General features: G+C 49.9%; 1 protein-coding gene across 1 annotated transcript in view; it reads right to left on the bottom strand.

Moving 5' to 3' along the window:
• gse1b (Gse1 coiled-coil protein b) overlaps positions 1 to 23,635 on the bottom strand; it is a 141,959-nt gene extending 118,324 nt beyond the window's left edge. The window contains exon 1 of the mRNA XM_029145220.3: positions 20,752 to 23,635. Coding sequence (XP_029001053.1) covers positions 20,752 to 23,196 — 2,445 coding nt within the window. The 5' untranslated portion in view covers positions 23,197 to 23,635. The remainder of the gene's footprint in view (positions 1 to 20,751) is intronic.
• Between the last annotated feature and the right edge of the window lie 844 nt (positions 23,636 to 24,479).

Here is a 24,479-nt window from a genome sequence, read left to right as displayed (position 1 = left end):
TTTTACTGCAGCGAGCAGTAGGAAAACAGCATTATCTCTAAGCCCGGATATAAACACTGCTTGGAGGAACTAGCGCTTATCTGGCTTTTTGGTCTCCACCACTTGTGATTTGTTACAAAACTATTAGAAACTCTACTGGTAGCATCACCTCCTCTAGCAAATCACTGTGACACTGTAAGTGAACTACAATATGCCTTTTTATACGGCCTGTCACAGCTTTACGGAGCTTCCAGCCTGCCACCAGGGATTAGCTCAATGCTCAATTCTCCACTCAATCTCACTACAGTACCACACAGAATATGAGTGTGTGTGTGTGTGTGTGTGTGTTTTGTGTGTGTGTGTGTGTGTGTGTGTGTGTGTGTGTGTGTGTGTGTGTGTGTGTGTGTGTGTGTGTGTGTGTGTGTGTGTGTGTGCGCGCGCGCGTGCACATGTTAATGCGTTGGTATATATACACTCAGGGGTGATATTAGTTAATCATAGCCTTCACTCAGCATAAATAAAGACCAATTACTGTGCTTCCCTATGGGCCCTTCACTATTAGCACACTAAAGACCCCAAAGAGTGCAGCCCCATAGCTAATACAGCGTCAGTATGAGAGTCAGCCTGCTGAATCACGATGATAAGTGCTACAGAGGGTAACGGAAGGACAACACTCACAACATCACAAAGAACACGGCTACTGTATATTAAAAATGTGTGCACCCACTGAGATCTGTAAAGAGACGATGATAACGATCAGTATAATTTGTGCCTTATCGGTAATGACTACACTTTGAAATTAGCTTCACTTTATTATCCAAGTGCCGGAATTTGTCTTTGTGAAACTAGTAAAAGTGTGATTTGTTGGAGGGACGTGACACAGGCAATAAAGACATCTTATTACAGCTGGCACACAGCGGTGCAGCTGATGTGCATTACAGCGTTACACAATTCACGTCCTTTCCATCAATCACAGTTCAGGAGGTCAAACGACGTCCCGCTAGCGGAGTCCCAGCATCGCGAAATCGGCTTACAGTCGCACACACACAACTGTGACGAAAATGACAACCAAAGAGAATGGGACTTAGCTATAAACTCTGTGACGGAATTACACAGACATAGAGGGCGAAGAGGATAAGGTGCATTTAAAGAGGCGGAGTCCAGCTAGAATACACAGTCAAAGGTCCATCAGTCACTTACTGTACAACACACAGTAGTTACAGAACGTGTAGAGAAGAGCTGGACAACTATTCTATTAGCACTCTGTCCTCAGTTACTCTAAGACAAAGAATGCATGAACACTTTACAGTAGGTGTGAGACTTCCTACTTTCCCCATCAGAATTGAGCCATCATTCAGCACTGGGGTTAGATTGTCACAATCACTAACTAGCAAAGATAGTTAACACTTATCTACACAAACAGAGATGTTAATCTTCCTTTAACAATGGGGATCGCTTCAGTGTAATGGCGTAAGACAGAGGACGTCCCAGTACACGATGTCACACCCTTTCAAAGTAAAGCCGGTGATTAAGCTTAGACTAATCCAGTTTATTTGTTGCCATTCAACCTTCTTCATGTGACATTTAACACGATACACGTTGACTTTATCACTAAGTAAATCAAATACTGCACACACTGACGCCACAATGCCATCGTCTTCTCTCTGACCACGTGTGGACAAGACACACACACAAACACACACATACACACACACCTGTGCTCTAAAGCACATATACAAATGTACCCCCCCACACACACACATTACGCACAAATATGGTGGACCCTTGCTGGCAGCCACTCATCACCCAGAGAGGCCAACCTAATTTGGAGGACAGGCTCCTCTCTGCCTGCTGGGGAGGCAGCAGGGATTATGAGCCTTTATACACACTAATCTAGTTTAGCCACACTGGGAGAGGGAATCTGTGTGTGTGTGTGTGTGTGTGTGTGTGTGTGTGTGTGTGTGTGTGTGTGTGTGTGTGTGTGTGTGTGTGTAGAAGGGAGAGATTGGAAAAAACGAGAGAAATATACATCAACGGCATAAGCGTGTGTGTGTGTGTGTGTGTGTGTGTGTGTGTGTGTGTGTGTGTGTGTGTGTGTGTGTGTGTGTGTGTGTGTGTGTCCAGCCACCAAGTCTGTTTGAGCAGAGATAGGGGAACTCTCAAAGTGGTTAGAGATGTGGCTTAGCCTCTTGTCCTCTGACAGCAGCTGGCAGGAACTACACAGAAACATTCATACAACTGATACACAAATACTCCACCCAGCAACACACACAGTCAACACTGATACGCAAGATAGCGCTGACATGCTGGCACGATCACCGCTACACATCTAAATGTACAACTCAGACTGGGGTTTAGCATTTGTATTGGAGAGAAAGGCTGGAGGGTTGTGACCCATCCTTGTTAATACCAAGAGTGGGAGGTCAGAGGTCAAACAGGCTGCAGACAACCATCTGCAATCCCAGGTGTGGCTGGAGCTGACTAGCAGCTGGTTTTAAGCATAAACAGACACACAAAGGGAGAACACACGGCTTACTTTTAAAAATGAGTATCTGAACAGATGAGTGATAGTGAGGCCTGTTCATTATGATACGTCTGTGTTTCCAGTGAAGCGAAGTGAAGAGCGTGAGGGTGAAATGGCAAAAAAGTACTGACGCATTCCAAACAGAGGAGACAGATCTCGGGGCCAAACCAGAGTGGGACCACACTGGGATTCAGAAAAGGAAGAGTTTAAGGGCCAGAAAGCGAGCAGGGTTTGGGTTAAGGAGAGAGAGAGGACCACAGACTCAGCGAGCTCACTGTGTATACGAGTGTTGGTTTGAGTAATTACAGACTCGCCTGGTGTGTGGAGCCGAAAGTCTACCACAACACAGCCCGAGTGATGACACCATGCACCACACACACATGCAGACGTAAATACACATACACAACAGCAATTACTGTACAAAGCATTTAAACAGCTGCTGCATATCCCCATTCCTGCAAACCACACATGCATTCATGCGTCCAAAGCCACCCAGTGCTACAGAACAACTTGAGCTGGTGCACAGGGAAGCAGCCATAAACACACACCTAAGCCCCTGCAATTACACTGAACCTGAGGTAGACAGCAATAAATACCTGGAGGCCGAGCTGTGTGCCCGCTCCGTTTATCCCTGACCGGGTCCAACTCTGCACAGGGTCAGCGCCTGTGCTCGCCAGGATGGAGCACCGACACCATCTGGTGGCTATTTCTGTCATTGCAGGTCCTGTAGCCGCTGTCACTGTGAGGAGCGCTGACAGCGTCGATAAGGTAACAACACTTCCGCTCCCTTTAATCGCACCAACACACTGTCGGTTTCAAACTCGCAATCCCAGTCTTTTATGCAGCACTAGATGAAAGTAATGAATACGGACCCACGAGAGAGACACACAGATGGAGCAACTGAAAGGAACTTCAAAATGTGGTATAATAGCTGCAAAATTCATAACCGCTCGCCAAAACCCCACACACTGGGGACAGACTGGCGTCGTGTTTACTCCACTCCTCGTCTGAAATCTCTGTGTTTCTACTTATCTGTCGCCTTAGAAATGCTCGGCGCTGCGGGAGGTTTCCACGGGTTTCACTTATTCAACCTTTACCATCAAACCGGTGCTTTCCCTCCACCCCCACTGCAGCTACTGTACTTGACACTCTGTTCACCCCACTTAAAATTTAACGTCAAGGTCCTGCTTTTGTTCCGTCGAACACAGGACACACGCACAGACTTCGCCAGTGGGACTGTGCTGTAAGTGGAGCCAGATAGATGAGTCATGGTGGGCACTTTTCCTCCCTCTCCTCCCTCCCTTTGCATGGGATCCTTTTGTCCTGCATGTTGAATTTGTTTCTTCTTTCCCCTCTGATCATCAACCATCCCATCGCACCCTCTTCATCCTCGTTTTCCTCTGCCCCACCTCCTACTTCCATTCCATTTCTCAGTCTTTCCCTCTCCCTCCCTGCCCACCAATCATCTGCCTGCACTCGTTCTTCCACACTTATCTCCCTCTATGAGTTATTACACTCGCGCTGCTATTATCTGCTCCATGTTGAATCTGCCTCATGCAGACGGTCCCTGGTTTGAGAGAATTGTCTCCTCATACTGAAAATAGACAGATTGATTTAAATTTTTCACTTTTGCTCCATTAATACAGAGCCATGCAGACGGATTGAGAGATTTGCAAAAAGAAAGTGAGGGGAGGAAGGGAGAGGAGGAGGCAAGATTATTATATAACATTTACAAGCGGATTAGTGTAGAGCATTACAGGACATGAAGACCCCCACACATCAACTCTGAACTTGTTAAGGTAGAACATCTGTGGTGGAGAAAGAGAGAGAGAGAGATCGAAGAGGGAGAGGAGGAGGGATTGGAGAAGGTCAGGGGTAAACAGAGAGAAAGAAAGAGAGAGGGGAGGGGGAGGAAAAAGGAAAAGAGCAGATCAAGGCTTGAGAGCTTTGTGTTCCCTCTCTTGGCAAGACTCTCAGGCTGTGTACATCTGTGTGTGTTTGTGTGTGGGTGCGCACACGCATGCCTGTGCTCCTGGCAGACTCAGACTAGGCATTAAAATTATTGGTGCCGCCAGCATGCCGCGGCCCCCGCTGAAAGAGGAGGGAGGTGAGCAGGGAGGGCAGGGGGGAGGGAGGGGGGTGCGGGAGGGAGTCACCAAGTGCTAATCAGACCCATGTGTGTGTGGCCGGCACTGTTCTGAACAGCTGTTCCCATGCTGAGGACCACCACACACACACGCACGCACGCACGCACGCACACACACACACACACACACACACACGTCCTGTAAAGACATACCGGCATAATCTGTGTGCAGTTAACTCACACACCACAGAGGCCTGCATGGACGTACAAAAACTAAGATAGTTTAACAATAAGGAGGAAGTTGATTCTATTCTCCATTATTAACCTCAGTCGTCGCCTTTAGTTTTTTATTCCCCAATGTTCTTTCTGCACCGTGACAATGTCGGATGCAACACAGATGAAGCAGCATGCCTGTACCTCCCTCCACCAGACAGACAACAGGAAGAGTCAGAGAGCAGAGAGAGGAAGCTCTGCTATTTATTTTATCAATGGAGGTAGGAAGAGATACCCCCCACCCCCACCCTCTCACACACACACACACACACACACACTGCACACACTGCAGCACAAGCCTCAGGGATCTCTTTGTAGTGGGCTGGGAAGTTGAGGGATGTCAGGAATCTCCTCGGAGGATGCAGGGGTCTGTCTAGTCAACTCTGCTCACTCACTAATCACCCTCTCTCATGTCCAGCGGTAGTACTACACATAGAGGTTCATGATTAGGAGCCAATAAAGCTCACTAACAGCTCAGGAGCAAATAAAATACAGGTTTCACCAGAGGCTTTGGGCTGTGTGTGTACAGGCGGTCAAGCTTTGGCCAAGACCTCTAATCATTTTACCAGCTACACTTGACAGTGACACCATATAGTAGTTTTCAGTGGTTCTGGGTTCTGTCCTGCTCCCATAGGCCATGTTTACTGATGTGAGTCACAGGGGAGCAGAATTCGTCGCTGCAGTGATGTCTGAAACCCAATCAGATCAGAGACCTCGAGTGGAGACAGAGCATAGGCAGATTATGGGTGAACAGAGGTCAGGAAGGAAGAAAGTGTGTGTGTTGGTGTAAGGGGTGTGTATGTAAACTAAATGCAGATCCCCAGTGGAGAGCGCTCTGTTCTGCATCAGAGATCAGACAAAAACACACAGCTGAAAGTGAGTCACAGTGGCACCTGGTGGAGCCAAAACAAAAGCCCAGAGCATGAATCTGGATTTTACCACGTGAATCACCAGAGGGAACGTACGTTCATCTGCAAATGACACATCACTGTTATGCTGGGAAGGAATCGCTGTGAGAAAAGTGGAGGCACACACGCACACGGCGTTAATGGGTGCGTGGACTGAGCGGAACCACACATACACATCACTGTGTGAGGCATCACGCACAAAAAGCACAGCTCTGGCACACGCAGACGAAGCAAGATGTCCGGTGCAAAGAGTGGGAGAAGGAGGAGAAGAGGCCGAGGCAATGAGTGATGCGAGTGAGATGAGCGGGTCCGGACTGCATCAGCAAACAGATGTTCAGCACAGCACGTATAGGCTGCGATTCTGTCACTGTAAACAAACACTGCTCGCCCCAGGGAGCTGGTATCGCTCATGTGCGTCTATTAAAGGCTTTGTAATTTCCCACAACTTCACAACTGCCGCTCACCACAAAGGAAAAATCAATAAGCCCGCTTTCATCTCTTAGCCTCTCATAATTTTCACATCCATCATCTCAACCCCCCACCCCCACCCCCCACCCCTTTGCTTGGAGAGACGTTGAGGGATCATAACTGCGATAGGTAGCGGTGATCTCAAGGGCTTCTGGAGGATCCGTTTGTGAGTGAGGCCACAGTCGGGGGGGGGGGGGGGGGGGGGGGGGGGGGGGGGACAACCAGATGATGCTGAAAGGTGAAACAAGAGCAAACAGCGTTGTGAGAAGACCACTTCACTTTTATCTGCAGCAGCTTACAGGTACTTACAGGTGCTAAGTGTGATAATGATAGTGTTGTTTTCAGCCTAGTGAGCACCTAGACCCTGCTGCAGAAAGCAAGGGGGGGGGTAAAAAGTTCGTCTTTGCATTGTGTACGAGAAAAGGCAGGACAGACTGTACATGCCAAAGACCCCCCTCTCTAAACAAACAATAAAAACTAGCAAGGAGTCCCCAAACGTGGCACCGTTCACACTTTAAAATAACCAGCAAAGAGGTATTTAAACAGGAATAGGGTTACAGCCCCTCATAAAACAAATACACACAGGAATTATTGTATCAACACGGCAACCTTGCAAGGGGGGGGGGGGGGGGGGGGTCTCTCCATGGGGGGTACCAGGGCGCAACGATGAAGCCTAGTGGGCTTGGTGTGTGTGGAAAAGGGTGGGAGGGAAAAGGAAAAAGGGGGAGGAAGAAAAACAGGTCCCACTGAGCTACTGTGCAGGCGCCAGCAAAGACAGCAAGGGTGGAAGGGAGGGGGGGGGGGGGGGTACAGGGGAGGAGGTGGGGGAGAGACCCTGGTGAAACTCTCAACAGATGCGTGAAGCCCTTGTCAGCATTCCTGCTAGGTAACGCAAGGTCAGGAGAAAGCAGGAAGACAATATGAGGACTATTTGGGCTCTCTGAGCGCCAGATGTGTTTTAATAAGACGGCTGCCCTCCCAGCTAATAAGGTCAGCCTCTGGCTCCAGCCAGACGAGCAAACAAGTAGACTCTTGGCAGGAATTCAGCTCCAGCTTGGCACAGCCTTCCTCCCTGCTTCCTGCCTCGCTCTCTCTCCGAGAGAGCTCCAGGGAGGCCAACTCCTTCTCTCTCTCTCTCTCTCTCTCTCTCTCGCTCTCTCTCTCTCTGTGCATGTGTGTATGACTCACCCCGTCTCATACACCCGCCTTTTATTAGACACTTCCCTTTTTCTGCAAGGGGAGAGGGGAGAGCTACTGCCTAAAAACTGGAGCCTTTGAGAACATCTGTGCTTGGATCGTGCACTAATATGCACACACCCACACGCACGCGCGCACACACACACACACACACGCCTTGTACCCAGTTTGCCTGCTGAGCAGCCAACGTCACTGACTGCCTTTAAACACTGAATGACTAAAGCCACACTGCTAATGTTAATGGACAAATGAAAAAGTAAAAAGTAGTTTTGAATATACTGTAAACATTGAACCAATAAATCCGACTCCTCCAGAGAGGGAAATAAATAAGGAGCCGTGGTGCCAGAAAAGATTGGCCTGCACTGTTACTTGAAGGGAGACAAGGGAGGTGAAGAATGAGGAGGAGGAAGATTTAGAGTTGAGAAGGAGAATGAAAGAGAGAGAGACACCAAGGCAGACAAAGATAGGGAGATGACAAAGTGAGAACACAGAGTCTTGGCAGCTTCTGTGCAGGTTCTACGTGCACAAGGTCCTGCCAGTGGTTCGTCAGCTACAAAAAGGAAATCCAACGTAATCCAAACAGTGTTTAAAGCATAAATGTAGGGAAAAAAAACGACAGAATCATAAATTGCAGTAAACATTAAAGTTAAACAGAACTCGTAATATCACTGTTATCGTGACCAAAATATTGTGATAGTATGATATCACTGATTCCAGAGAGCTCATGACAGTGTGTTTATCCTCGCTCCTCTGTTTGTCGGACAAAAGGTTGGACAGAAGACCACCATCCATCACCAGGCTAGAAAAAAGGGTCCGCTCCAGAGGTTCGACCTTCCTGTGTTAACGCTGGCAGACGGAGTATTTGGCCGGGTGTAATTTGAGAGCACGTCGTCACGGCGAGCTCGGGGTCACAAGGTCAGCGGGCCTTATCATTCAGCAGCAGGCCCCGTGTGTGCTCCACGGTGACCCCCGCTAGCCATCAAGCCCCCCCCCCCCCACACACACACACACAAACACACACACACACAAACACACACAAACACACAGACGTGGCGCACTCCGACACGTGTGTCCGTGTTCCCACGGCTGCAGTGGGTCCAGGGGTTGATGTATAACAGCTTGTAAAGCAGGGCTGTCAGTCAGCTTTAACGGCCTATCACAAAGATCCAACAGGACGCACAGCCGCGCAGGCAGGATCAGGCCACTCACGGGCTCAGCAACACTCCATAAAAGCAGCTCAGGCTCCACCGACTCGGCCCAGCACAGAACAACAGAGGGGCTTTGATCTTCACTGACAGATACTCACACTCAAGATGCATGCGCGAGTGTGTGTGTGTGTGTGTGTGTGTGTGTGTGTGTGTGTGTGTGTGTGTGTGTGTGTGTGTGTGTGTGTGTGTGTGTGTGTGTGTGTGTGTGCGTGCGTGCGTGCGTGCATGTAAGTATAAGAAGTCACAGTCTTCCTCACAAAGTCAGCGCTTTATCCACCGCCCCCGCGCAACTCTGACACCTGTGGTGCTGTGCGGAGTGGGAGCCCGTCCAAAAGCCTGCTATCGATCCCAAGAACCGGAGGACACATGTTCCTCAGTGAGTGGAAGTCAAACAGCGTCTGTTCACTGCTTGGCCAGCGTCAGTCTGTCTGAGATTCTGGTTTGAAGAAACCGCTCTGGTTACCGCTCTCCTCGGGCGAACCAACAGGTGGACAACAATTGGCCCACGAAGCCCCATCTGGACTGGTTCAAACACACAGTGTTGTCATGTACAGAGGGCAGTGAAGACGTGGGTGAGAACAGCTCATGGAACTCATATTCTCTCATCATCCTCTGTCCAGTGATTCACAGTGGCCTGGATTTTATTCACACTGGACTGCAGATCAAAGGAAATAGGAAAAGGTTATTATAGAAAAAAAACCTGCGTGGTAGTAGACAGCTGGGAACGCTGATGAATATCACAGATTGTGTTGTAAAATGCAATAACAGCACAAAAAAATTCAATATTTAACTGGAATTACCATCAGAGTATAAATGTTTTCAAAGCTACACGCAACAAGGATTTAACGTGAGAACAAATTTAAGTTTACAAAAATGCAAACAGGTTATAATAGGAGGAGTACAATATTTGGTATAAACGAATTCAAACAGCAGCTTCCATTTCTTAGAAATCACCTAAAAAATGATTTTGAAACGCAGTGCTACAATTAATAGGATTTAAAAAGTGGCAAAAGCACATCTGTGTCAGCTGGGTGTGACCTTGACAAATCAATATTCATTAATGGACTGCTAAGCTACGTGACCTGTGACCTTCTCACTTCCTCTCCTCCTCTCGACTGGTGGCGTGAGGGAGACGAGCTGCACGCAGATTCACACCCTCATAAGAATTCTCCCCTCTTTCTGTTTGATGTGCACTGCAGCTTGTCTGCATTTGAAGATGTGCTTGTAGGACTAGAGGGGACGGCACAGGGAAAGGTCGCCCCAAACGTCACTGGAATATTAAATGTTGATGGTGGTAGTGGAAGCTTTCAATGAAAGAACTGAGGTATTCCTGTTAATTTAAAAGTAGGACAGCGGTCGCATACCTTAAATGTGTCTTTAAATTTATTGAGTCTTTATGAGTGCGAGTTTTTTTTTGTTACTGCTCTCAGACCTGCTACCAACAAGCAGCATTCAGGAGGCACAACACTCAATCTTAGTCGTAATTGTAGGTTACACCAGCAAACGATCTCTTTGTTCACTGCTGCTTCATTGTGTTGTTATCTGACACATCAGTTTAAAAGCAGTTTAGTTAAATAATCAGCTGACACCTGGTACTTAGCCGCCTGCTGTTGTTGTTGCTTTGTGACATTCTCGCTTGCTCCTGATGTTTTGTTTAAACTAACAAACAGAGCTGTAAAAACACTGCTTTCCATTTTTCATAAATGACCTGATCGCATTCACACGAGTTCACACCTGGAAGCTTCCTGACGCGAGCGCAGTGTGACCCGTGGCCACTGAGCAGTAACACTGTGGGGTTAAGAGTCGTGCTCAAGGGCGCCAGAGCGCTGGTGATGAGCGCGAGCACAAGCACCATGTGAAACATTTATTGTTGTAGAGGCACCTCGTACCTACAGAAAGTCCTTTCACCTGCGTGGACTTAAACTGGGTGCACAGAATACAGCAGGAACGGCTTAGGATGCTCAAAAGAAAGCAAAGAAACTCATGAGTAATGTTCATTATCAATCAAATAATCCCATCAGTTCTGAACATCGAGTCAGACAATAGAAACCAGTACAGAACCAGTTAGCATGTAATCTAATAAACATGCCTAGGGAGAGCGAGGAAACGAAACATAAAGGTCCACAACACCCTTTTCTCTACTTTCTGTCCCACTGGGTACAGTGATGTTCACCGTTTCAGCTCATTTTGATGTGACGACCCTGAATTTTTGCCACTGAACTGTGTGCAGAAAAAGACAACATGCACATGAATAACAGACAAGCAGGAGACCAGACGGGGATAGGAAAATAGAGAGGTCAAGGGTTATCACCTGGGTGACCTCGAGTGATGTGACACAACTCCACCTCAGAGAGCAAGAGCTCCAGTCAGAGCGAGGGGGCAACGAGAGGCAACGCACAGACATCAAGACCTAAATGGTGCCTTAAAACATCTGTGGCGTCCGCGCATGTGGTTCTCTTTTAGTGTGTACGCGGCAGAGTTCCTTTTCCTTCCCCGAGTGTAGAGGCACACTGTCGGTCATATGGTTGTGTTCAGGAGACCCCACGGGAATGGACGCCTCGTCAGTGCCTCAGACCCCCTCCTGAGGTGTGAGATCATGTCTGCGTCAGGGATGCTGACAACACAACTGAGAAGTATGCACACAAACTACAGTGTGTGTGTGTGTGTGTGCGTTTGGCTCAGTGTGCAAATACATGCGGGCGTGTGTGCGTGTGTATGTATGTATTACAGCATGTGTGTGAAGCAAATAGGAGAAAGGAGAAATTAGAGAGGGGTAAAAGGAGAGTAGCGACAGAAAGTCTGCAAGAGTGTGTCTGTGTGTGTGGATGTGTATGTGTTGGACTGAAGGGGCTGTGAGGGGCTAGGGGGAGGCAGGAGGGAGAGAAGAGGGGGAGTAGTGTGGTTAGGCATCCAGAGTAAGTGAACATTTTTCTGGCAGGCCCTCTCAATGCTCCTGGCTGCGTGCCCGGCTCTGAAGCAAACTTAAACAAACTCCTGTTGCAGCCATCTGCTGGGCCCACGGGATAAATCACAGCACTGCTCCGCTCTGTACCGCTCAGCCGCACCACTATCGGGTTACTGTGTTAGCGGCCTCACACACACACACGCACACACACACACACACACACACACACACACACACACGCGCGCGCACACCCCGAGCTACGCGTCAGCCTGGAGCCAGGGCCTGCCATGGGGCTCACACCACCAGGAGAGGCCAGCAACATGTGGCCCCGTTAATACCACAGGCCAAGATGAAGAGTGAAGAAAAGGGGGGGGGGCGAGGAATAAAGAAAAGGACTGAGGTGATGGGGGGGACACGGAGGAGAGACGGGGAGAGATTGACAGTGGATGGAGTCAGGAGAAGAAGAAAGGGAGAAATGAGAAGACCTCCGACATCCAACTCGAGCCAAGTTCTCTTTTCTTTTTTTTCACAGCCTCCTGCAGAAGACAAGAACATAACAACAAAACATCTAGAGCCCCTAAAGCCTCCGTGGGCTTTCGCAGCAGCTTAAGCTTTAAAGGAACCGCCAGATTTTAGCAGCTCTGCTTTTATGAACGCTCACCGCAAAGGCTCCTACGGCGCGATACTGCGTCATCTGGTCCAGTACTTCACGTTATGGGGCTGCTTATGACATATTCAATTTTTACAACCCTGCCAGTAAATGTTGATGCAGTACCATGTTAGTGTCCTGCACAGTCAGTAAAAGTGCAGCTGCGCGCTTAGACTTTTTACAAACGCTTGCGACAAGTCCGTATATTTGGTGGTTCACCAATCTGAAACCGTTCCTGTGGCCCTGTGTTCTTCACCCTGACCCGCTGCTTACACTGGTCCACAGCGCACTCTTCATGGGGGAAGTTGGCAGCTCGTACGTTAGCGTCCACCTAGCGTCGCGGCCTTGGATGAGGCGCGGCATGCTTTCAGCAGGTTGCACACATGACCCAGCGGCGATGAAAACTATATTAGTAACATATCGGCATGCTTGAAAGGGAGCGCTGGCAAAAAGTAACAAATAAATTACGCGCGGCCTTTGGGAGCTATGTGAGGTATCGCTCTGTCACACAGATGGAGAAACTGTATCGGTTTATTTCTGACTCATCGCGCGGCCATGTCACCGTGAGAGACTCTCACCCATGGAAACTATTCACAAAGTCCCAGTAGCTCCTGACTATGTCTGCGTGTTTGTGTGTGCCGCCTGCCCAGTGGGAGCATCTCTGATGACGTCCACACCACCTGGCTAACATTCAGGCTGCTCTGAGTGACCCTTTTATTCACATCGGGCTTTGAACTGCCACCAAGCCACAATAAGCAGGTCACAATCCGAACCAAGACCTTCCTACGGGGTGAAGACGCACACCACAAATACCATTTGAACACTCACATCACGGTGTATTGTGTATTGTATTATGACGTATATGACAGCAACAAGCATATGACGGACGTTCCAATATTAACTGTGCCACCACTGCCGTATAGTCTGCAGACTGCATTCTTCCAGAGGTATCATAGTCTCTAGGTTGACGAGGGCTCAGTCCAGAACCTCCTCTCCCGGCCCCCTTTTCCCCCAGCTGTCCTGGAGCTGGCAGGACAAGCTGAGCATGCGAGACACCAGGTGGTGGGATGGCATCTGTGTGGGGTTAGGGTGGAGGGCTTCGGGGCCAGGACTGAGGAAGAGGGGAGCAATACCAAGGAGGGAATGTCTTCTTCAGCCAAAATAAGCTCCCGCAAGATCACCGGTGATGCTAATCATTATCTCCCCTCCGCTTGGCTGACAGAAGGAGGCCGAAGCTACCCAGCGGCTGGTCGGTTGGAGCCAGTGGTTGTCTGCGCGCTGCGCGGTATATTTAGCCCACCGCGGGGGCTATTTTGGCTCCTGGTGACATCGCCAGTTGCCCCGACACCTACAATAGGTGAGAGAGCGAGAGTCTCGCGCGTGCTCAGCCCATTAGAAGCCAGGGGAAGCAAAGCGGAGGCCGAGCACAATGAATCACATTCACGCAGGTGCTCGGGAAGCGTTCGGATGTCCGACGGAGCAATGCTAACGAGCAGCGCTTAATAGCCGCCAGTCACCTGAGAACGGGAGTTATACGTTAAACGCTTGGCGGGGAATCAGCTCCGCTCTCCGCTACTGTGCTGCTATACGCTCCAGCTGTGTCCAGGTGCAGAACCACGCAGCTGTGGCATAACCCAGCTGCCTTCGCCAGCACTAGTGCAAACACCTGCCGGTTCTGCCGAGCACCTGGCAGACGTACATGTGCGCAGACGAGGGCAGTCACACGCGCCGACAGCTGCTCCGTACAACTGACGGCCCGGATTACGCTCTTTAAAGGGTGCACGTAAGTCTGCGAATGTATTCATCTATGACATGACTGTGGGTGAGTGAGCGTTATGGCCACAGGGCAGCTGGCAGGGAAAGCTGAGCTATAGTTACATTACGCGCTCCCCTCTGTAATTACCACCGTCAAACCAGGCTTCCTACTTCCAGGCTACAGACTGTACGACAGCATGGCCGCTTCTCACACAGTGGCATCTTGCCATGCCAGGATCCTGCGCAGCAACACAGTAGTAGGGTAAATACACATTACATGGGAAACATCAGAATGTAGACATGTAGACTGGTCTAAAAATATCCAAACCGAAAAAAAAAAAGTACACTGCAAGAGCCCGTGAGAAAAAGAAACTCGCACCCGGCACAGTTGCCAACAATGATCGTGCGCTCTAATACTTGAGCACAAGACAAAGAACAAACAGACACTAGAAAGTTAACTTAAGCCCGGGAACAATGCATGGATGCTAAACGATGCTAAAACTTCCAAAAAGAAGTTGGTTTCAGAAAACTGCAACTACAACGTATTTTGTGAAACACCAAAAATTGTGTGTGTGTTCTTCTGTGCATCGTGGTAGGTTTAATTAAGGTTTATGGTTGTGTTTAGATTTTTCTTTGTTGACACTTTTTTTAACTTTTAGAAACATCTTAAAAAAAACATTATTTACCTACTGCACACTCTACTGGTTTAATCCCATCATTCTAAATTGAGACACAGAGTGGCAGTGGAAGAGAGACAATATCAATGAAAACCCTCTCAAAAGGAGGACAGAGGCCAAAAAGATCAAGATAAACAGAACAATGAAAGAGAAGCAGTTAAGCATTTGCTTCCTGTGCACATATCCCGACTACAGGCCACATCACACAAACACACACTTGACACTGTACTCCCCATCACATGACTGGATTCTCACAGGAACCAAACTGGGTAGTTCACACACAGTTTACTGCCTCATTGCATACACTTTTTTGGTGCCAAATGGGCACCCACAAAAAGGGTTCACAGCAGGGGCCAAGGCTTTGGGGCTTTAAAGAGACACTGCCTTCTCTGCGCCCCCTTCACCCCATCTAAAACAGACAGTTTTTTCACGAAGGCAACAAGACTGTGGATAATGAATCAAGTTCTAAATCATGTTCCTGTGTGAATAAATGCTGTTTCTTGTTTAACTATAAGAATCCAGTCGCCGTCTGCCACATCCACAGTCAATGCACCTGTCCAGAAATGTTTCATCCATATTGTCAGAGAGAATTCCACTCGATCCAGCGTAGTTTTACAGATCATTGGGGATCATTTATATGACAATACGAGGCCAAATACTTTATGACATGAGGCCAAAGTCAAAGTGTAAAGCCAGAGTTCACGGGGTGGAAAATTCCAAAGAGTTTTAGAAAGGATGAGTTCACAGCATTTGCAAAGAAGACCCTGAATCACATGACAGGTGGATTCTGCTACTTTTAGCTAATTAACTCTCAGCTAATTAAGTAACAGATCTCCATTTATTAATAGGGATCACAAAGCTGTACGTTATGAAAAGCGAATCATGTAACACTGCACACAGCTCTCAACGGCTTCTCTGTTTTGTGGTTGGATCACTGGTTCTGAACTGGTTCTGCAGCACTGAGAACCACTTTTCTTCCAGCGGCAAAAAAAAGCTGCCTGCTCGCATCATACGTACATGAATTGTGTTTTTACGACCGTGTCAAAAGCGGTATTTTTTGACAGGTGTGTCAACTTATAGGTTGCTTCCCTCCAGCGTGACCTATGACCTTGTGTGCCACAGCCCTTGAGTGCAGGGACCATATGGATATCCCCTGTCTGCAGGGTTAAAAGGTCAGTATGCCTTCATCTGTCAGCTATAAACCAGCTCACAAAGCCAAAAACCCAACAGTGCCCGTCTCCAGCAGTCAGTTCAGCTTCATGAAGTCCACAGCGTTGCTTCCTGTACCAACGTAGCATGAGACAGCTTCACCATCAGTGCCTCATTCTTCTACACAACTTTTCAACTGAGTTAGTTTCAGTTGTTAAATTGTGAGTTGTTAAACCAACTCTGGATAATATAGTGTTATAAGTAATGTTTACACTAATTAGTACCTACATTAGGCGACCAACAGCCATGTTGAGAACTAGCTAAACTAAACTCTTGTATGGTATTTTCATGACGTTACCTTTCATTCTTTGTCTTTGTTTCTTATGTGGCAGGTTCTTTGATTAGCAGCAATTGCAATGAACAGGAAATGGACCGAACCAAGTGTCCTGGGGGGAGGAGGGGGGGTCGTCATGGTCTAGTTTTATGCATAAAACCTGCTATTGTGCCTGTGGTTTCCTTTGTACTTCTAAATATGTTTCATGTTAAACTGGCTCTGTACTTTGCTTACTCTCTGACTTAGGACAATATTGCTGCCGTTAAAATAATGAACACAAACTTGTTTTCCTCTAACAATCATATGTGCATCATTATACATCCAACTCAGAGGCTGCTATTAAAAAAAAGAAAGTTTGACACCTCAGTTATCGCAGTTTTAATGTTAAACACATAAAATATGTACCTCACAACATAGCAATGATGTTTAATGTGTTTGAAATGGTCCCAATGTACAGTAAAACCACTATAAAAACTGGAAAAGACGAGATACAGGATAGAGGACACATTAAACAAGGTCAAGTACGCTGTTACTGTTTAATAAAGTTACTAACTCCAGTGAGTTAGTTCAGATTATTCTTCGTCAATACATTGACTGCTCGGACAATAAAACTACACATTTACCACTTCAAAACCAAAGAGGGTCATAACCTGCAGTGTCAAACACTAGCCAGGACATGCGTCACGCAGCTGGTCAGACACAGCGCAGAGCTGAAGGACCGCTGTGACGTCCTTCAAACGAGCAGAGCAGCCGCGAGGCACGAAGGCCTAGATTAGAACCACAACGCTGGACCTCCTCCATCTCATCTGCTCCGCGCAGCATCTGATGTCTCCATTCAGATATGGGCAAGAATGCGGCGCGGAGGGATGCTCGCGGAAAGACGGTGATTAAAGCCTTGAGCGCTAAATCAAAACCCACCTCCAGCGGCTTTGATATTAAGCCCCTCGGATACCAGAAGATTCCCTGTGAAACGCGAGGCCGTCTGTCTGTCTGTCTGTCTGTCTGTCTGTCTGTCTGACACCGCTGCAGCGAGAAGACGGGAGCGCAGCTGCATGAAGTTTCCACCATACACGCAACACGCACGGCTCTCACTAGACACACACAGGCTCGCACCATATGTTAGGACACTACTTCACATGTCTCAAATGAACACAGTTTTAATAGAATCCCCTTTCAGGGTAAAATAAGCTCTGCTGTAATATTCTCGTCTATGAGGACATGATTGAGTGGGTCTCCGCTTTCTTCTGTTTTCTTCTGGCTGCAATTTAAATCCCATTAACCCCCCTCACCTTGTCCAAGCCTCCCACTCTTCTCTTTCTCCTTCCAATAACTCACTGAGGACCATTTCTTCTTCTAGCTTTTGAGCTGCACATCCAGATACAGTATCTGTCTCGATTCGCCCTCGCTTCCTCTCTCTCACTGAGATCTACAGTAAATTATTTCTTGGCGACACAGTCAAGGTGGCGGCATGTTGATCCTGTGACGGCAAATGTCGTTTGTGTTGGTTTTTATTACAGGAGATGGGCCGTGAGGTGATCAGAAACACACACACACACAAACACACACACACACACACACACACACACACACACACACACACACACACACACACACACACACACACACACACACACACAACACAACATGCACGCGTACAGAAAGAGGTAGCCTATCAACACACACACACAAGTTAATGTTTGAAGTCACACTGAATCCAGCCTCTGCGCTTCTTATGGGTCAACAATAATCACCCACTCTAAACAGTCACTCAGCAGACCACCATACAAAGTAAACATCCAACACACACACACACACACACACACACACACACACCATTTACACTCATGTAAACATATAGGTTTGTATGAATGGAGAGACTTGATATGTTTGCGTTTTCTATATCTGGGTATAATTAGTTACTATTTACCTTTTGTAAGACGTGACTAATAATTGATGCATTTGCTCATTTTGTTTTAATAAAAAACAAAAAGACACTGTCTACTACAGGAAAACTGTGTGAACTTAGCTACATAGCACAGTATAACAGAGTAGACCCGCTTGGCTGCAACAGCTTTAACGAATGCAGAAATCAGCAGGCGTCTGCTTGACCAACAGCGGAGCTACAGTGTAAACTATCTGCTGATCATCCACCTGAAGCCAGCTGGTGTTCTCTACCTGCGCCCGTGTCAAAGGTCACGTCCGACATCCCAATTAAACACGCAGGAGCAGGGCCGAGAACACGCCAAGCGCACGGCGCATGTGTTTAGGGGCGACTGAAGCCCTGTGGCGGATCTCATTTCACGGGCTGATTCGATCACCGTTGTGTCGCACGCGAACTACACAGGAGGAGAAAGGGATAAAAACGAATAGGATCCCACAGGCCAGCATGTGTTTATCTTTATTCACCAGCTGACCCCACCCTCCTGACAAGCCCAACCCCACCGACGACAGGCTCTCCCAGGCGAATATAGCGTGACACTAAAGGACAAGGCACCTGTTCCCCTGCAGCCCCCCCCCCCCCCCCCCCCCCACCCCCACCCCCACACCCCAACCCCCCCCCCCCCCCCCCCCACACACACACACACACACACGCTGGCACTTTCTCAGCCATGAGGTCACTGGCTGTGCCACCTGGACGTCTCCACAATCACACGAAGCCGTGTCTGCCACCCCCAGAAAAGCCGGTCCCTTATTTATACTCCATGTCAGGAATATCCCCTCACATGTGACTCACATGAGCTCATCTGGGACAAGATCACATAACACAAGACACACATAACACACTCTGCATAATTTCAATTATTTTTGATTTGGGGGTTCAAGTATAGATGACATCACACGCTGCAGACAATAGAGGCCACTAAAGCAATGTTGATATTTTGAATTTTACAATATTGGTTAGTGTGAAATTTCCTCAGTGTACGGAAAGTCCTATATAAAGATGACTAACTTGACTTAAATTAGAAAATCAGAACATATGGTAGAGTTACTCCCAACTCTATAAGGGACAGGGAGAAAATGAGGTGGACAGCTCCAGATCGCTCGTGAGTGTGCAGCATATTGAGGTTGCTGAGTGTGAATGGCATCCACAGATGTTTTTCACATGTCCTGCATGGCTGGACACTAAGTGTCTGTTTGCATGAAAGTGCTGCTCATGGAGCCAAGTGACTGTCTGAACGCTCCGCGGCTCTTTATTAACATATCATCATCCTCATTTGCCCCGCTCTCAACATCCCTACGCCGTGGCGGCGCTGCCTCCAACTTCTGCCTCCTGCATCTCCTGCTTGTCTGGAAAAAAGCTGGTCTCCGGTATTTACTTTAGAACAGAAGAAAAGGGATTTCATGTGTTGTTGAGAGACGTGAAGTAAAACAAAGCAAGAAAAGGGCTGAAACGCAAGCAGTGACCTTCCTTTTGGGGGGGGCTCGTCTGAGTCAGACAATCTGGACCACCTATGCAAGATTCTTCAATCATCAGGACCCTTTATTAATCACATCTCACAATCGTTGCAATATGTGACGTCTCTACAGCCAAACTCACATCGCCGCTGACTTAGTCAAACGTGGGAAGAGCTGCAACCGCAAGGCTTGACTAAATATGGGTATAATGGTCAGTCAGACCAGCGATCACCGCATCATGACGTCAACAGAAACAACCGTTATCGACTCAATCACTGTGTCTTTGACGCCAGGAATCATAAATGCTGGAGCAAATTCATTCACATATCAACAGCTCAAACTATTTCAGTCATCACTACTTTTCATTAAATCATTAGGTCGAGTGTGTTCGTTAATGGGCTCATGCTGGGTAACAGGGTCGTACTGGGGTTCTAGGTAGTGAAAGCTGGTCTTACGGCATCAGCCACCATCTAATAGACAGAAAACATTAGCCAGTACAGTAGAAGTCATGGCGCAGCTGCTGTGTTAGAGTCTATACTGTACCTCTGCTGTAGATTAGAATCAATATCTGACAGTTTGACCAATTTGTAACTGATGTTAGCTGTAACATTTTGAAACTGGAGGAGAGGAACCTCTGCTAGTGAAACTAGACTACAAACCATATTTCTATTGAGATTGTTAGAGACGGGTAATAATGATGTCTGGAGGAAAATCAGTTCAACAACAAAAAAAAGGCGAGCTCCAATTAGCAGATCATTTGTTACAGCATTGATGTTATGGTTGTTGTCAGTTTTAGAAATTGAAAAAAACCTGTGCAGACGCACTTTAAACAGACTTTTTTTTTTGGACGGACGCTCAAAGTCTTCAACGTGCTCAGACCAAAACAAACTGTTTAGCGCCAGCTGAGACGCACTCAGTCACGCTCCTTCAAATAAACACGCTCTCGCGCACGCAAACAGCAAACACGGGGCCGGCCCCGGCCTTAACAGTTGTCTCTGGCGTTTGCACAAGTGAATTTTGATGAAAATGATCATCGGCTTTGAGCTCCTGGCCACAAAATCACAAGCAAAAACAGTTACAATTTGGAGGTAAAGATGATTTTAACAAATATGTCAAACTCATCCCACTCCATGTGAGGTCAGTTTGTTCTTCCTGTGGGAACTGAGGCTTTATTAGATGAATAGAAAGCGCTTGATTTGAGCAAGGCGTTGATAAGCATCTGAAAGCCACTCTTTGCTCTTACCTTATGTCTGGACGGGGGCGAGGCTGATTCTGGCTCTTTGCGCTCCCCGTCCGAGGTCCCCGGTCCCGGCTTATCCCCGTCCTGCTGCATGCTCTGTCCCACCTGCACCATGGACTTACATTCCACACACGAGCCGATCACCAGCGTCCTCCCGTCGTCCACCAGGAGCGTGCGCGCGCTGCGGGGCGCGTACAGGAACACGGGCAGCCGGGCCACGGTGACGGCGCGCAGCCGGCCGTGCCGGCGCTGCTCCTGCCTGCAGAAGAAGCACACGAAGGCCTCGCAGCTGTACTGCCGGGCCCAGGGCGAGCTGGGCGGCTGGGAGGCGGAGCTCGGTGCGCTGGAGGTGGACGGGGCGGAGGGACTGAGGCCGCGGCGCTCGTGCCGGGCCCACTGGGCGTGCAGGTCGTGGTAGCAGAGCGTGCAGGCCGACACCAGGCCGGTGGCGTCGACCGGCTTGGCCCGCGGCGCCGGGGGGTGGACGGTGAGAAACGGGAAGAACGGCTCCCTCTCGCCGCAGCGTCCGGGCGGGTTGACGTGCAGCTGGAACTCGCCGCCCGCGCGCAGCTCGGCGCCGCACAGGTAGCACGCGGCGGTGGAGCGGGCGGCGCCGGGCTGCGCGCGGGCGGCTCCGCGGGCCTCGCCGGCCCCGGCGGCGGCGGCGGCGGCGGCGGCGGCGGCGGCGGCGGCGTGGTACCGGGCCAGGAAGGAGCCGACGGAGGCGATGAGGTCCTCGCTGAGGCTGAGGCGGTACGCGTCCCAGATGCCCTCCAGGATGGAGTGGCACGGCGCGCAGCAGCGCACGCGGCCGTTCCTCGCCGCCTGAGCGTTGGGCGGACACGGCAGCATGTTGATGAAGGGGAAGTACATCACGCCGCGGGACTTGCCCGCCCCCGCCTGAGCGTACGCCACTCGCATGTCCCCTCCGCGCTCCTGGCCGCACAGGAAGCACACGTTCGGCGACGCCCTGGGCTCCGGCGTCCTCCCGGGCCGGGCCGGGCGGGCGGCGCCGGGCGCCCGGTTCTGGTTGATGGGGACCACGTAGAGGCGCTGCAGCACGGGCACGTCCGCCAGCTGGAAGCTCTGCCACTGCTGCATGAGGGAGGCGTGGCAGCTGCCACACACCAGGGTGCTGCCCTCCAGGCTGATGGGCACCGCACCGCGGGGGGGCGAGTGCAGCCACAGGAAGGGGAAGAAGGGCTCGCCCTGCGCCCGCTCCTGTTTCTGCACGCTGACTTTGAAATGAGCATCGTGTCGGAGCCCGGTGCCGCAGATGTAGCACACGCACTCCGCCGGACTGGAGTCCACGTGGTGCGGCCGCGCGCTCTTCCTCGCGCCCTTGTCGTCATCACTCGTGATGTTAATCTCGTCCTCATCCGAGGTGTCAGAAATGCCCTCCCCGGGACGGGCCACGTTGCGTTTAGTGGCAGCGGACGACAGCGGCGCGTCGAGGGGGTCCTCGCCGCGTCCACGGCGCGGCAGCGGCAGCGGCAGCGGCGCTCCGTCAGCGACGCGCTGCGTGAGACGCGCCTCCGCGTGTCTCGCATTCCCCTCGTCCTGCCACCGCCTGTTGCGCATAATGACCCCATTGTCCTGCACAGGTGCGTCGGACGCAGGAGCGTCGTAGCACCGCGGGGGGAATCTCTCCTGGGACTTGGCGAGAGACTCTGACGACTGACACGCGTTGTTCATCATTTTAGCCGCGCGTCTCGCTGCCAGGACGCTCTCCACTTTTGGCGACGCCTGCGCCCCGTAAACACCCGCCGGGTAGCGGACCGCCCGCTGTGAGTCCGGGCTGCTTTTAACACTGATTGCATTGTTTTTCCTGCCACCGTCTCTTGGCGACTTGCCCGGCGCTCGCGCGCATCTGTCTCTGGCCACGCTGACTCTGTCGACCACATCCATCTCCGGGTCCGACATGTTCTCGTTCTCGGAAAACGACGAGAAATCCGAGTCGGCGCCCCCGTCGTAGTTCTGGCTGTTGACACTGATCCTGCGCTCCAGGTCGTAGGACACGTTCCACTCCTGCGGGACCCGCCGGGAGTCGCACTGGTAGGGCCGCTTCAACCAGTACATGCGCTTCTCGGTGGGCGTCCTGCTCCGCTCGAACGAGTTCCACTGCTCCGTCAGAAAGCAGTGGCACACGGCGCACACGAGCGCGTGTCCGTCCGGGCTCACTTCACACGCACCCGGGGCCGGCTCCTGGTTCTGCAGGAAGGGGAAGAACGGCAGCCTCTCTTTCTGATATGTCACTTGTAATCTTATTTCCTTCCCGGGTGTGACGCCGCTGCCGCATATGAAACAATGAACCGGAGCCCCCAGTCCATTGCGGTCAGCCCTGGAAGCGGGACCGGGCAATGGGCCGTCCTCGCCGGGCAGAGCTGCGGCCATGAGACGGTGTTTCCGAGATAAGGGTGCCAGTTCCTTGTCACGGGGGGAGTGCATTGTTTCCAAACACCCCGAAACTATCCTACATAGCGTCAACAGTTAAGTCGCGCTCCCGGTCCAACCTCGGGGTCAGCGCAGGAATTCATGCAGTCAATTTTGGTCCAACTTACTCTGACTCATAGGCGATAGTCCATTGAAACGGCGGCGTGCGGCGACGGCAGCAAACCGGCTCCAGCGCGGAGAAATCCACTCAAAACAGCCGCAAAGCAGCTCGGACGTCGTCACTTGCGCTGTCTCGTCCGCATGTTTGCGCCGGGATCCGCCGGTGTTCGTGACAGAAGCACTCGGGAGCACGCGCCGCCTCTCCGGCGAACTTTCCTGCCCGCGCGCGCGCTGCAAACTTTGGCCGCTATGTCGCTCGCACTGTACGCAGCGCCATCCCCGATTCACGGGACCCGCTTCGACACCCCGAAGGCAACCTCCACCCCCCTTGTCAGCTCCCAGCAATCATTTTGCCGAGGCTGCGAGCGCACACCTCCTCCGAGAGCCGCCCGGGCGCTGTCTGCTGTGCGCAGGATGTCCACGAGCACCATCGGTTTTCGGCTACGGATGCACTGAAGTGAGGGGGGGTGGACGCATGGTCACAAAGTGGAGTTTGATCGGTCCTCCATGTAAATAGAAATTATTCTCACTCAGAACGTCATGAATTAAACATTACGCAAAAAGTCACATTCATGGAGGCAACTTTTAAAATAATGGAAATGTTGTGATACTGCACAAAATTTGCTTATTGGGCACAAAATAATAATAGACATGTTAATCATATTCATGATAGATACATAAACGTGCGTATGTATGTATCAGTAAACTTCTGTGGAAACTTCTTCCCCGGGTTCGTTCGTAAACCACTCAGCATCTCTCTAGTTGCTGTCCGGTCCCACCTGTGCAGAAGCAGGAGCCGTGTGACCAGAGCAGGTGCATCATGAGAACCTCATGAGAACCCACTGATTGTTAGAGGACGCTCCTCTGCAGAATGCTCTCAATGCAATGAATGCAACGCTTCCTGAGACGTCCTGGCACAGATCCCAGTGCAGTTTGTTGTGACAAATGACACATGAATGGACTTATATGTGTACGCGTCCATCTGATAGAACCGTTTGCAGAAACTAACCCAAATTAAAATGCGGAGAAAGCTTTGAACAACACAGTAGATTGGACTTAGTGTCCTTAGAGTCCTTCGCACTCATTTTCTTCTCTAAATGCTATTATCTCAAAGTTGTGTATTCAAATCTCAAACACACCATCATCTTAACAATAACAGGAGTAAACAGTTGTGTCTG

The sequence above is a fragment of the Betta splendens genome, chromosome 3 (genome assembly GCF_900634795.4).
Source record: "Betta splendens chromosome 3, fBetSpl5.4, whole genome shotgun sequence".
NCBI classification, from domain to species: domain Eukaryota; kingdom Metazoa; phylum Chordata; class Actinopteri; order Anabantiformes; family Osphronemidae; genus Betta; species Betta splendens.
Note: the sequence above shows the minus strand (reverse complement) of the source record. Positions and strands in the feature narration are given on the sequence as shown.